The 14,609-nt window shown below is 43.2% G+C and overlaps 1 protein-coding gene across 4 annotated transcripts in view; it reads right to left on the bottom strand.

Moving 5' to 3' along the window:
* Window positions 1-10,161, bottom strand: part of PARP11 (poly(ADP-ribose) polymerase family member 11) — a 13,737-nt gene extending 3,576 nt beyond the window's left edge. The window contains exons 1-6 of one of the 4 annotated variants that reach the window (XM_014940076.1): window positions 10,107-10,161; window positions 5,391-5,519; window positions 5,171-5,259; window positions 4,021-4,096; window positions 2,348-2,420; window positions 2,129-2,259 (exon numbers count right to left, since the gene is read on the bottom strand). In XM_014940076.1, the coding sequence (XP_014795562.1) occupies window positions 2,129-2,259; window positions 2,348-2,420; window positions 4,021-4,096; window positions 5,171-5,259; window positions 5,391-5,519; window positions 10,107-10,111 (503 nt within the window). In that variant the 5' untranslated portion in view covers window positions 10,112-10,161. Of the gene's footprint in view, window positions 1-2,128; window positions 2,260-2,347; window positions 2,421-4,020; window positions 4,097-5,170; window positions 5,292-5,390; window positions 5,520-5,837; window positions 5,918-10,106 lie in introns of those variants that run through there. The other 3 variants (XM_014940073.1, XM_014940075.1, XM_014940074.1) reach the window with 3 other exon arrangements.
* Between the last annotated feature and the right edge of the window lie 4,448 nt (window positions 10,162-14,609).

Consider the following 14,609-nt stretch of genomic DNA (forward strand, 5'->3'; position numbering starts at 1 on the left):
CCAACCTCTCTACAGTGTCCTTTCAAGTAGTTGTAGAGAGTGATGAGGTCTCCCCTCAGCCTCCTCTTCCTCATACTAAACAGTCCCAACTCCCTCAGCCGCTCCTCATACGATTTGTTTTCCAGCCCCCTCACCAGCTTCGTTGCCCTCCTCTGCACTCGCTCCAGCACCTCAATATCTCTCTTGTATTGAGGTGCCCAAAACTGGACACAACACTCGAGGTGTGGCCTCACCAGTGCTCTCACACAGCTAGTTCACTCAATAAAGGAGAAACCTAAAGCAAAGCTGAACACCCAGCGACAGGCTCTTTGTACGTATGGAACGTGAGCTGTTTCTAGAGATGGTCAGCAATACACAGCTAGTTCACTCAATAAAGGAGAAACCTAAAGCAAAGCTGAACACCCAGCGACAGGCTCTTTGTACGTATGGAACGTGAGCTGTTTCTAGAGATGGTCAGCAATCTCACCGACCAAACACTGGCTTCTACTTGCTGTAGCTCTCTACAACTCCAAACCGAAATGCATAAACCAAAATATACTAGACTAAGATTCGTCTTCTGTTACTTTCACTTTCCCACGTGGGACATCAAAAGAACTTTTAGTGAATTTGAAATACCAGAATACCTTCTTCTTTGTAACTTCTTTGTACTACCAGGCAGTAATTTCTTCAGCAGTGTGTGTAAGCCCATCTACTCCAAGGCTGTATTTTACCCTCAGCAGAAAAGCAGCTAGGCCTCAATTGCATACACTTATTCTAGCAATTTTTCATTGTTACTTGTATTTTTTTGAGACAGGAAAAAAAAGTTTTAAAACTGAAATGAATTTTCTCCATATACTTTTATACTGTACGGGTACTAAGAAAAAAAAGAAGTACCTTGCAGTCAGTGATAAGGCAATACTGTAATACTCCTGATGTATGAAATTCTAAGGCCCGTTCTCAGTTTCATACCTTGAGAATATTCTAGCACAGAATTCATAGATTCAGAGTTCTTCAAACCATGAATTCCACTGACTGACCAGTGAGGAAAACTAGGTATGCTCTCCAAATGACATCTGTTCCTGAATGAAGCAACAGAGGTCACCCCCTCCATCTACGCTGGAGACCAAAGCAGACTTACTTTGAAGTCTCCTTGCTATTCCTATTCTCAAAAATTGGTATTAAGATGGCATAAATACACCTCTAGAGAAACTTATTTGTAGAAAGGTAGATGTTGAAACACAAGGCCAAGCAAATAAGCCTTAATACTTAAACAGGTAAATAGAACCAAATAGATTTGCAATTAGGAGAAGGCTAACTCTCTTAACCGAGAACTTAAATTCATTTCTTTATGCATATTCATGATATAGATTTAAATTAACAATAAATTACATATCTTTCAAAAGATCATGTAACGTCTTTTTTTGTTATACATCTGCTTAGTTATTTTCTCACCATTTAACTTAGTTTAGTTGGGTTCTATAGTGTAACACATGCTTAAAATTGATTCTCCTTCTTAGAGGCTACATAAATAACTTTCGTCAAATACAACTGCTTAGGATTAATACTGTGAAATAAGTGGAAACAGAACTCAGCATTTCCTGCTTCTTTCAGGCCAGCACATTATAAAGAGGGAAAAACAGAGAACTTATGTTTAATGTGCTTTTGTAGCACATTAAACTTAAAGAAATTACATGAATATGTGCTAATTGGACACTTAATTCTGTCCTAGGTTTTATAAAGTTGAAAAATTAAACAAGCCACAGATATTAATTTGCTTTGTTCCTAAAAAGTAAAATAATACAAGCCTGTCAAGGAATTATTTTACAAAAAGCTTATCTGTGTTTCCTTACTTCACATCATGTGCATCTACCACATGGACATCAGGAACATCTTTAATACATCAGTCTTATCTGTGGTACATCTACATCTAATGCATTTCTACAAGTATTACATTTCTGCACCTGTAGAAACTAGAGTCTTGAAAATGGAATTTCAAATACAGAGGAATGACCAATAAGAATATTAAGAAAATAGAAAAAGTAACACATTTTCATTAATGATAAAAGAAATTAAACATATTTCTGCTGCATGCCTTCAAGATTTGCTCTGTTAACAATCCTAAGACTGTTGGTTTTAGAAATAATCTCACCTGCAAAAAAACTCCCACAAGTCTAGATTTTGTATTCTCTTAATTCTTTTAATTCGGTGGCTATCCATTGTTTTTCCAAAGAGACTAGAAACTTCATTATATTCATTTGTTTTCTTTTGCAATGGAATAAGCTGGAAGAAAAGAGGTTAGTAGGATTTCAATTCAATGCATTATTTCATTATCATGTGTTTTTTGACCAACTTGCACACTGACTCTTACCTGATATGGCTCCTCATTATTTACATTCTCCCAGTGTGAAGGCACAGGGATAGCCTCATTTTCACAGATGAAACTTCAAACGAACAAACAAAAAAAAGGTAAAACACATCACATCAAAGACATGTGGCACTTTCTTCCTGTCAAACTCCTGCTCTGAACAATACAGTATGCAAAAAACCACAACTTATACAAAACTACTTAGGGTTTTAATTCAAACAAAGGCTGGTGTCAGCAGGTAAGGTCAAAAGCAAGAGCTGTTATTTTGTATTCAAATTCTAACTTAGCTTATTATAAATAAACTACAGTAATGAACAGTTCTAATACACCATCTCCCCAAAAAACAGATAGGAAGATAAATCAGAAGAGATGGTCAGAAAGGTCCACAACATAAGGAGAGGAACAATAATGTAAAAATGTGAGAGCGTAGATACAGCCTGAGCATTCCAAACTATGAGGAATTAAAACTACCTTATGTGCCTGGAGACTAAGGACTCATTTGAAGTATTTAAAAGCATCACGTTAGAAATACACACTTGAAAATCATAGCTGAATTTGTTTTTTAATAAAACAAACCTGCAAAAAATGTTTTAAGCATATATCCCACACGCATAGCAGCTTTCAAGCCTAAAAACCATGACTAAAAGAAGCAATCTCCTGAAAATAAAGAATGGTGTCATCACATGGAAAGACAGTACTGAATGCAGTTATTCAAGACACAAAAAACCAAAAATGAATTGCCATGTTATTGCACGCACTCTTCAGTAAATATCCATCCCAAAAAAAGCTGATGGTTCAAAAAAAACCCCAACAGTGCTCCTTGAACATCAGTGTGAAAAGACTGCTACTACATTTCTTATTACAAATGCCAAATTTATTTTTGAAAGTATAATCAAACTACAATTCAGAACTAAAATTACTTCTAAGAAGCTATTTGGGGAAAAAACCTCACATATAGTCAACTTTACCTGTGTAAGTACCACTGCATAGGTCAGCTTATTGTTTACTGAATCTCAGATTAACGTCAGCACAGCTTTACATCGAATGACTGATCCAATGGCAAGAAACTTACAATCTAAAGCAATTAGAGTCATAAAGCAATCTGCAATGTTTTGATGCAATTTCTCGTAATTTCAAATCATTTTAGAGTAAATTATTAAAACACACAAGCAAGGAAACGTAACTCAATCGGTTTTGCTGTTATGATAATACTTCTAAAATTATGAAGTCATTATTAAAATGGAACAAACTACCCCATTGTGCTTCTCCACAGCAATTCTGATTCAACAAGGATTTACAGCAAGGGACTCCAATGGGTAAAGTCAGGCACAGGTTTAGGAACCCTGCCAAAGGACATCAGTAATCAGGATGCCTTGCCCCTCCCACTACAAGTTCCTTACTTTCTCAAACAAAAAATCCTTTCATCACTCATCCCCTCTGAACTGTCTTCCTTTTCACTCGACTAGTTGCCCTACCGTGATTTACCACTCAAATTGTTTGATGCAAAAAGAAAATAAATATAAACAATAAAAATAAAACATTTTTTTCGGTTTCTTTTTACTTAGAAGAAATCGGAAATAAAATAGTTTGATGCAAAAACTTTTTACTTAGAAGAAATCGGAAATAAAATAAAATTTAAAAAAAAAAAAAAAAGAGTCTTCCTTTCATTTCCTTACCTGAAAGCACTGATAGAAAAGGGAGCTCGCTTTATTGGACGTTGCTTAAGGGTAGTTAGGTTGGTTTGTTTCATCGCTGAGCATAAAACAAGAGTTAGGATGAAAGTTTCAGGAATTCATCTATAGTATATGAAACATTTAAGTGTCATTTTTAAAAATAACATTACTACACTTAAAGTTGCCTGACAGGAATTCCTATTTCAACAATTAACAAATCAGCATTTCCAATAACTGTTTCTAAATCCTGGCCTCGAAATCATTGTCATTTCTGCAAGTTGGCAAAAGGCACAAATATTACAGAAACAAAACGTTTATCGTTAAAATACCCATCTAACATTCAACCCCACTACATCACTGGCAAAACTTCCGCTGCCTTTAATGCAACTAGGATAACAAAGCACATTACTGCTATCCTTAATGCAAGACATCATGCCAGTAGCACAAAAATAGTTGTTTAGTGTTTGCATTTAGTTATTTAGCATTATATTCTGGATGCAAACCAAAGATTTTTTTTTAAACAGACATTTCAACACAAGTAAACATAAAAGTCCTTGTATTGTCACATACTGCTTTAGTCCCAGTACATGGCTGTTTTACTCAGTCCCTACTTTTTGTAAAAATAAAATAAAATAAAATAAAAATAAAAAAAATAAAAATAATAAAAAAAAAACCCCAGTCATAATTCTTTTGCCTATCTCCTTGTTATTCAGACAACAGAGTTGGCTTCAACTACCCGCTGAATTATAAAATCACTTTAATGCCAGTATTTTGCAGAAAACTTCCTTCATATCGATGTTTCTTACACAGACTCCGAAGGAAAGAGTTTTTCAAGCTTACAAGCAGTTGCACATCAAAGAAAAAAGGTTCAAACTTCCAAGTCCCATAGATGTATGCTCCACACCACTTAGAGCTGAGGTACGTGGCAGTAACATGGTGGACTGCTTCTAAACAAGACATGCTTCTTTATTAATTAACTATAATAGAAAATGTAATAGGGCAGCTACTTCTAAAAACTGGCATGTACTTTCCAGTAAAGACGATATTTACAATCACAAGTTTTTGCACTATATACGAGGACAATAATTTGCTAAATTAACAAATGAACTGGCACCTCCTATTATTTAAATTTACTCTATGAAAAGATACATACCTGAAAAGTCTAGCATGTAGCTAAATTTCGCAGTAGTAAAAGAAACAGAACCATGTGGGTTTGTTCGGAAGCTCCTTTCAATATCTTCACTGCCAACAAAGCAATGATTGTTTGAATCAGTCTTCAAAATAAATGAAAAAACACATTTAGACAAGTTCAGCAAGAGGCAGTTTGATGTATGAAATCCATCATAGGTTAATATAACTTCATATGTATTTACCTGAAACATGTGCCATTTACCACACTCAGCCAAATAAAACCAGCCCCACTGGGTATCAGAAGTATCCATATCTTCAACTGGACTTTCCATCTTTGGAAAAAAATCTTCTGGTGGTCTTTGAAGCATTTCCTGAAACATTCACAGAAAGTTTTGATACTATTTGCAAAAATGCATTATTTGAGAAATTCATAAAAAAGCAAGATCAGGTGAATTTGCAATACTCAAAAAAAAAAAAAACCCCAAAACCCACCCAAAACCCAAACAAACCCTGGCAGGTAGAGGGCAGATTTTGTTTTCTCTTTTTCTCAAATTGAAAAAGTCTCCATTTGCTACTTATCCAGTATTAACCTTTAAGTTACTTTTTCAAAGCTCTCTTGAATGTCTGTAAACACGCCAGTAACGGCAAGAGCTACACATTAGATCAAAGAGAGGTGATAAATTTCATACTGATGGTGATATGAGCAAGGCCATTCTTCCATACAACAGGCTCTGAGTTAGATACCGCTCAGGAATGAGGTGCTGGGGTTACATCTTGATGAAAACATCATCAAGTCGATGAAAGTGATGAAAACTCACCAAAAGTGAGTACCTAGTAGAACAAATTAGACTGGGTATCAGAAGTTGATAGAAAAAAAAAATTAAAAACTACAACAAAGAATATAATTATTTAACTGTTCAAGTTAAATAGCGCATTGTTCCTCAACACTGCACGAAGGTTTGTTTCCCCCCAGTGCACCCACTTCAAAATGATACAGTAAAATTACTGGTACTCTGTACCTGTAATTTTAGAGAAGATTCACACCAAAAGCCAGAGTGGCTTCCACACAAGCAATGACTACCATAGCTAGGGTTCAGCAGGATGGAAGAAAAAGGAGTGAGGAAAGGACATAGCAGAGGTCTACAGAATCGTGACAAAACTGAATAATGAATCACATTGTCTTCCAACATAAGAAGGAGAAATGTATCAAAGGCTGCACATGACAAGTTCAAAACAAGTGAACGAGAGAGAAACGTATCAAAGGCTGCACATGACAAGTTCAAAACAAGTGAACGAGAAACTTCTTCATAGAACAGATGGCAATCTGTGGAATTCCTATTCATGGCATGCTGTGGATGCTGCAAGTTTATGGAAGTTCAAAAAGCAGCTAGACAAGTTCAAGACTACCAAGAGCTATGTCAGAATACCTTCAGGAGAACAATCCCTGCCAGATTTCAGCTCCTTCTTTATTCATCAACAAAATTGTGAAAACTCTGGAAGTACTTGACTCTACTTGCATATACCTCCTAACACATCCACCCCGTCTGCCACCCCTGCCTCCCACAAGCAAAAATTCTAAGTAGACTGGGAGGAATCTTTCAGAGGAAGAAGCTTTCTCTACTCCTAGAAAAGATCAGCAATTCATCCACTGTAACTTCTTAACGAACACTGGCACTCTTTCCAACTATTTCCCCAACTTCACTTTCGCTTCCAGGAAGTGGAGTAACACTCTTCAGCCAAGTTCATCAAACAATATCCAATAAATCAATATCCTGGTTGCTTCAGTTGTTTCCTGGACACTTCAACACAGAAAAAAGGTAGAGACCAGAAGAATGCAAATACTGGAAACCAGAAGTAGGCACCAGCTGAGCCAGTGCTACTGGGGCAGGAGTTGACAGCAGGAGACACTTCTTTAGCACTATCCTTCCTCCTTATTTTTCCCAAGCTAGCCCTCTGTAGTTGGCTGAAAAACAATGCCAGGAACCTCTCTGTGGTAATAGCTTGAGACTGATTCATCAAAAGCTCCAACGGGCTCCAAAAATCTAGCTGCTTAGAAAACAGGGAAATTAAAAGTGGACCTCCACAACGCCTCTCAACTGCAGAATCCGAAGGCAAACCTACTTGAGTACAAATGGAAGCCTACAAGTCCACACACACAGATAGCTGCCTCAAGGTCAAGCAGAATCACACTAAAGGTACCTCAGCTGCATGGAAAAATATTTTGAAAGAGGTAAGAAAACTGTTCTGTATTTCAGAGGGCATCTGCCAACATCTATTCTTCACAGCAACACAAAGTCACAGAGCCTACATTTGTTTGGTGTTAAAGCACAACTGCCCATTATTGATGACAATATTTCACCTTCAACTTGATGCTTCCTCTCAGGTGGGTATTTGGCTATGTTCTCTCCTACAGAGAGAAGGCAGAGGTAGTCTACACTTTTTAAAAGCTCAGAGGAAAGCAATTCAGTAACTTTTTTGGTAACATTTAGTTTCCTCACATTTAGGCTTTTTTGGTAACATTTAGTTTCCTCACATTCCTACTAAAACCACCAAACCTCAGCTCCATCCCAACATTAGTTCAGGGCGTTGAATCTGATCAATAAAATCAGTAAAGCCTTTTGAACAAGTTACAAACAGAGAAGGCGTGTTCATCTGTGCCCTGTCAACACACTTACACTCTTCTGAGAGCAACACAGTCTCAAGAATAAACCATTTACTAAGGAGACAGTTATTCCCATCGATTTCAAAAATGTCACATTCAGTCAACGTGTATTACTCTAGTGATAAAGTCTAGGGTAAGCAGGAAGATTCCAGGATACTTGGAAGTATGGAGGAATGACCCGAAGTCACAGACATGTAAAGTCATAAAAAAGAAGACAGCTGTTCTCAAAGGAGACACAAATCCAAAATGCTTGAAGGAAATCGCTCAAATTACTGATCGCTGGTCAATACTGAATCACGACCACAGCATTTATAAGAAATATGCAGGCAGCTTTTTTATCCGAAAGTGAGATGAAAAATTTCCGTGGGTTTTTCTGGATGTCAGGATGGCAACTATCAAAGATGCAGCAATGAGAATCTTATTAGCAATTTTATTGTTGTTGCTAACAGACGGTGTCTCAGCTCGCATTATTAGTTCTGTTCCTGCCATTCCAGGAGTTACCAGAACAGCTCAAATTAAACACAATTAACTCCTGACAGCAAAAATGTCCCCCTAAAGAGAAAGAATGCTCTTTGTACATTCTACTGTGACTGAATGGCTTTACTACTACTGGTAAGGCATTGCCTCATTTTTCCAGAAGTACTTTTAAACTTGCATGATAAATCACTTTATAGTGTGTAGTACCACAGAATGGTTTGGGTTGGAAGGGATCTTAAAAGTTTATCAACTAATTCATCCCCCCCGCCTTGCCCTGGGCAGGGAGACACCTCCCACCAGAGCAGGTTGCTCCAAGCCTTGAACCCCTCCAGAGATGGGGCAGCTCTGGGCAGCCTATCCCAGAGCCTCACCACCCTCATGGCAAAAACTACAGAAGCATCCTGATAGGCTACTCTATCTGTTTGGGTGGTTTTTTGGGTTTGTTTGGGTTTTTTTTCCCTGTCTGCCTCCATTTGGTGAGTTGTGCTTTATGGCCTATGACTCTTTTGCCTACCAAAATCAACTTTGCCTAGCCCCCCACTGGGCTGAGGGGCTCTCTGGCTCTTCCTGAGAGAGGAAGGAGACCTGGCAGAGGCAGAAGCCCAGGGCTGGGGAAGGGAAAGGAGGAGACCAGCAGCATTGGCACTGGTACTGGATCACAAGGGAAAGTAACCTGGACAGGATGGAGAGCTGGGCGAGGAAGAACCTCATAAGGTTCAACAGGGAAAAGTGTAGGGTCCTGCACCTGGGGAAGAAGAATGTCACGCACCAATACAGGTTAGGCATGGACCTGCTGGAGACAAGCTCTGAAGAAAAGGATCTGGGGGTCCTGGTGGACAACAAAATGACAATGAGCAAGCAGTGTGCTCTTGTGGCCAGGAGGGCCAATGGGATCCTGGGCTGCGTAGGGAAGAGTGTGGCCAGCAGGTCGAGGGAGGTCATTCTCCCCCTCTGCTCTGCACTGGTGAGGCCACAACTGGAATACTGCGTCCAGCTCTGGGCTCCCCAGTTCAGAGAGACAGGGAGCTGCTGGAGAGAGTCCAGTGTAGGGCTACAAAGATGATTCAAGGATTGGAGCATCTCCCTGATGAGGAAAGGCTGAGAGAGCTGGGGCTCTTTAGCCTGGAGAAGAGAAGGCTGAGGGGAGACCTTATTAATGCTGACGAGGATCTCAAGGGTGGGTTGAAGGAGGAGGGAGCCAGACTCCTTTCAGTGGTTCCCAGTGACAGGACGAGGGGCAACGGGCACAAGCTGGAACATGGGAAGTTCCACTCAATTCTGAGGAAGAACTTCTTTGGGGTGAGGGTGCCAGAGCCCTGGAACAGGCTGCCCAGAGAGAGTATGGAGTCCCCTTCTCTGGAGATCTTCAAGCCCCACCTGGATGCCGTCCTGAGTAACATGTTCTAACATGCTCTGGGCAACCCTGCCTCAGCAGGGGAGTTGGACTAGATGATCTCTATGGTCCCTTCCAACTCTAAAGATTCAGTGAGATTCAGTAACAGCCCCCTCCGCAGCGGTACCACCGCTCACCCCCTTTGTGCCGCCCGGGAGCACCGCCGCGGTTACCCCCGTTACCGACACACAACGGCCCCCCTCACCCTCCAGAGCCGATCCTGTCAGAGCTCACGCTCCACCTCAGCGCAGCACCGCCACCCCTCCGCCTGGGCCGCAGGCCTCACCCGCAGCCGGCGGCCTACGGGCCCCCCGCCCTCCTTCCCCACCCTGGGGCGGAGCGGGAGGGGCAGCGGCCTGCGGGGCCGGGCTGAGGGGGAAGAAGGACGGAAGGAGCAGCCGCTCGCCGCCTCCCTCCCGCACTCACCGCATCGGCGGCGGCCGCCGCCGCCCCCCCAGGGCTCGCTCCCCACATGCCGCCCGCCGCTAGCACTGAGAAGCCTGACTGACTTCTCTCCTGTTGCTCTTATAAAAAGAGAGCAACTATTAAGTCTTGACAGTTGCCGCCATTGGTTAACTGTCATAGTAAGTGCATCTAAATAGATGGAGTTGTAGTCCCTAATTCCATTGTAACTATATTTAATCTTTTTTGTGTGTGCCAGAAGTCATATTTTTCTATTTCTGTGTCCATTGCAGGCAATGGCTAGCTTAAAAGACAAAAAGCTCTCCCCCGCTTTATTTTTATTATCAGGACAGGGTACAGATGTGACGATGATGATGATGATGATGATGATGGTGGCAGCGGTGTTGTGGTGTGGTGGAGGTGTGGTGGAGGTGGTGGAGGTGGTGTGCTGGAGGTGTTGTGGTGTGGTGGTGGTGGAGATGGTGTGCTGGAGGTGTTGTGGTGTGGAGGTGGTGTGCTGGGGGTGTTGTGGTGTGGTGGTGGTGGAGGTGGTGTGCTGAAGGTGTGGTGGTGGTGGAGGTGGTGTGCTGGAGGTGTTGTGGTGTGGTGGTGGAGGTGTTGTGGAGGTGCTGTGGTGGTGTACTGGTGTGGTGGTGGAGGTGTTGTGGAGGTGCTGTGGTGGTGTACTGGTGTGGTGGTGGAGGTGTTGTGGTGGTGCTGTGGTGGTGTACTGGTGTGGTGGTGGAGGTGTTGTGGTGGTGCTGTGGTGGTGTACTGGTGTGGTGGTGGAGGTGTTGTGGTGGTGCTGTGGTGGTGTACTGGTGTGGTGGTGGAGGTGTTGTGGTGGTGCTGTGGTGGTGTACTGGTGTGGTGGTGGAGGTGTTGTGGTGGTGCTGTGGTGGTGTACTGGTGTGGTGGTGGAGGTGTTGTGGTGGTGCTGTGGTGGTGTACTGGTGTGGTGGTGGAGGTGTTGTGGTGGTGCTGTGGTGGTGTACTGGTGTGGTGGTGGAGGTGTTGTGGTGGTGCTGTGGTGGTGTACTGGTGTGGTGGTGGAGGTGTTGTGGTGGTGCTGTGGTGGTGTACTGGTGTGGTGGTGGAGGTGTTGTGGTGTGGAGGTGGTGGAGGTGTTGTGGAGGTGCTGTGGTGGTGTCCTGGTGTTGTGGAGGTGTTGTGGTGATGATGGTGGTGTTGTGGTGGTGGTTTGGTGGTGTGGTGGTGATATTGTGGTGGTGGTGGCAGCGATGTGGAGGTGGTGTGGTGGTGGTGGAGGTGTTGCAGAGGTGTTGTGGTGCTGGTGGTGTGGTGCTGGTGGTGGTGGTGTACTGGTGTGGAGGTGTGGTGGTGGTGTGGTGGTATTGTGGAGGTGTTGTGGTGATGGTGATGGTGTGGTGATGGTAGTTTGGTGGTAGTGGTGGTGTGGTGCTGGTGGTGGAGGTGTTGTGGTAGAGGTGTTGTGGTGGAGGTGTTGTGGTGGAGGTGTGGTGGTGGGGTGGTGGTGTTGTGGAGGTGTTGTGGTGATGATGGTGGTGTTGTGGTGGTAGTGGTGGTGGAGGTGTTGTGGTGGAGGTGTGGTGGTGTGGTGTGGTGGTGGTGCTGGAGGTGTGGTAGTGGTGTTGTGGTGGTGGAGGTGTGGTGGTGTGCTGGTGGTGGTGTCCTGGTGTTGTGGAGGTGTTGTGGTGATGATGGTGGTGTTGTGGTGGTGGTGGTTTGGTGGTGGTGGCAGCAGTGTGGTTGTGGTGGAGGTATTGTGGTGGTGGTGTGGTAGAGGTGGTGTGGTGCTGGTGGTGGTGATGTGGTGGTGGTGTACTGGTGTGGTGGTATTGTGGAGATGTTGTGGTGATGGTGGTGGTGTGGTGATGGTAGTTTGGTGGTTTGGTGCTGTGGTGGTGATGTTGTGGAGGTGGTGGTGGTGGTGTGGTGGTGGTGGAAGTGTTGTGGAGGTGGTGTGGAGTGCTGGTGGTGGAGGTGGTGTGGTGGTGGAGGTGTTGTGGAGGTGTTGTGGTGGTGGAGGTGTTGTGGTGGAGCTGTGGTGCTGTGCTGGTGGTGTTGTGCTGGTGGTGTTGTGGAGGTCTTGTGGTGACTGTTGCCGGTCAGTTGTGCAGGTGCTGGCAGTCTTTTTGGTGCTGTGTGGTGTGGGTAGCATTATGGTGGTGCAGTGCGCAGGTGCAGCGCTCCTCACTGCTCTGCACCCCACAACTTTGGGTTTTAGTTCTTCTAATTGTTGCCTGTCCTCCTGGATAGCAGTGGACCTCTGCTGTACCGAGGAGTTTTTACAGCCCATGATCTCCCTGTGAAACAGATATGTGAGCCTGTACATGCATTTAATTCCTTACACATAGCATTTTAAAGAACTGATAACCTGTTAGTGCCAGGCAGGGCAGCAGAAGTGACCATTCCTACCATGCATGAGGTGGGATTGCCTGATGCAAAGAGGGAATAAGAACTGCAGCAGCTCTAGGACTCGTAAGAGAGGCCATAGTTGTGAACGTCACTCACGCCAGCCTTTTCATAGAATCATAGAATCATCTAGGTTGGAAGGGACCTTAAAGATCATCTAGTCCAACCATCAAGCTAACCCTGACAAGAAAATAAATAAGAAATAAGCAATAAAAAAAAATCACTAAACCATATTCTTGAGGACCATGTCAACCTGTCTTTTGAACACCTCCAGGGATGGTGCCTCAGCCACCTCCCTGGGCAGCCCATTCCAATGCTGGATTTTGCTGTGGAAGCTCTAGGAGAAGAGCTGCAGAGTGGAAAAGCAGGTAGCTTTTTAGTGAACAGCGTGGCAAAAGCAACACAGGTGGGTTGAGAAATGTGGTTTTTTTCTCAAATCCTGAGGGAGCGTCAGGTAGGATGTGTATCCCGATTCTGGCTGGGCTAACCTTGCCTCCAAATGCAGAGCTGGAAAAGGTTCATCTTTCTGGGTTAAAAGTTAAGCACCCTGTGGTGAAGCATCGGAGATATTCCACTGGCATTAACGTGACACTTCTGGGATAAAGGAGTTTTCTGGAAGTAGGGACATCCTTCTTCAGACATGATACTTGTATTGACGTTATTGGAAAGCACATGAAGACTGGGAGGACATATTGGTTTGTGCCTGTCTGTGGGTTGGTTTGTGTCTGTCTGGTGGGGGGTTTTGGGGTTTTGTTTGTTTGGTTGGTTGGTTTTTTTTGTGGTTGGACTCGATGATCTCAAAAGTCCCTTCCAACCACAAAGATTCTGTGATCCTGCCTGCGCATTATGGACCTATCCACAGGACAGAAGTAAAGGAGGATTCTGTTGCCGCCTTAGCTGTTGCAGAATTTCTGTCTAACATCCTTTTTTTGCTTGAAAAGACGCTGTCAGTGGTTTATGTCTGACATGGGCCTCTTTGAATCATCTGTTCCCATTGTTATTACTGCCTGACGTGTATTTTTTTTAAAAACAGTCAGGCTTTTCTCAGAATTTGTGTCAGTAGATCTGAAGCAGCCGTAAGTTTTAAAGAGGTTTTTGCTGCTATGCTTTGAAGCATGAGTTGAAGTTGAAAAATTTTTTGTGTTTCTTTCATTTCTTTCTACGTTTAGGCTGATAACTCATAATGGAGCATAAGCCTTTCTTTTGTGATAAGTATATCTTAGTCATAGTGAAAATATAGCTTGTTGGAATTCTGTATTCTCAGGAAGCTACATGCAAATGCCAGACACAGCAACAACTTAAAAATCTTTAAAATCCCAAGATACGTGTGGGTAACTTGTGTATTGTGTGCAGACCACCAGCTTATCATCTGGAGAAGGCATGATTGCATTAATTGGTTCTCATGAGCCTCTACCTCCAGCAGCAAAAAGCAGAAACTGGAGAGGCCTGGCCACGTGTATTGAGTTACAAATACATTTTTGCAGGGAATGGTCAGATGGAAGTGAAAGGGAGAACTTCCTGATACTGCCTGGTCTGTAAATCGTAGGGTCATAGAAGGATCTAGGTTTGAAAGGACTTGTGAAGTTCTTTAATTCAATCTCTTTACCAAAGCAGGCCTACCTTCAAATCTAGATTAGGTTGCTCAATTCCTCCTCCAGCCAATTTTTTTCTCCAGGCAGATCTGCTGAACTGTTTTCAGAGCCAAGAATTTATTTTTTTTTTCCTTTTGTCCAGCCAGATTTGCCATGGGGCAACTTGTGTACCATTGCCTTTTGTCCTTCCACTGTAACCCCGCGAGGTGAGCTCCCTCAGTCTTCCTTCTGATGCCTTCACCTGCCTTCACCTGGAGAGGGAAAGTGACACCACAGGGTGTCCAAGCTGCTAAAAAATCAGCTGAAGTAGAGGGAAATGACAGTCAGCACCCTGAGATAATGCCTCTTTAATTGTAGCAGTCAGGGGATTAACGGAGGATTCAGGTTGGAATGCAGCTTGGTCAACTAGCCCAACCTCCTGCTTAAAGCAGGTTCGACTACGAGATCAAGTTATTTTCTTCAGGGCTCTATCCACTCAGGTCTTGAAACCTACAAGGGTACAGACTGTGCATCTTCTCTGGCCAACCTCTTCCAACAC

The sequence above is a fragment of the Calidris pugnax genome, unplaced genomic scaffold (assembly GCF_001431845.1).
Source record: "Calidris pugnax isolate Ruff unplaced genomic scaffold, ASM143184v1 scaffold36, whole genome shotgun sequence".
Classification (NCBI taxonomy): domain Eukaryota; kingdom Metazoa; phylum Chordata; class Aves; order Charadriiformes; family Scolopacidae; genus Calidris; species Calidris pugnax.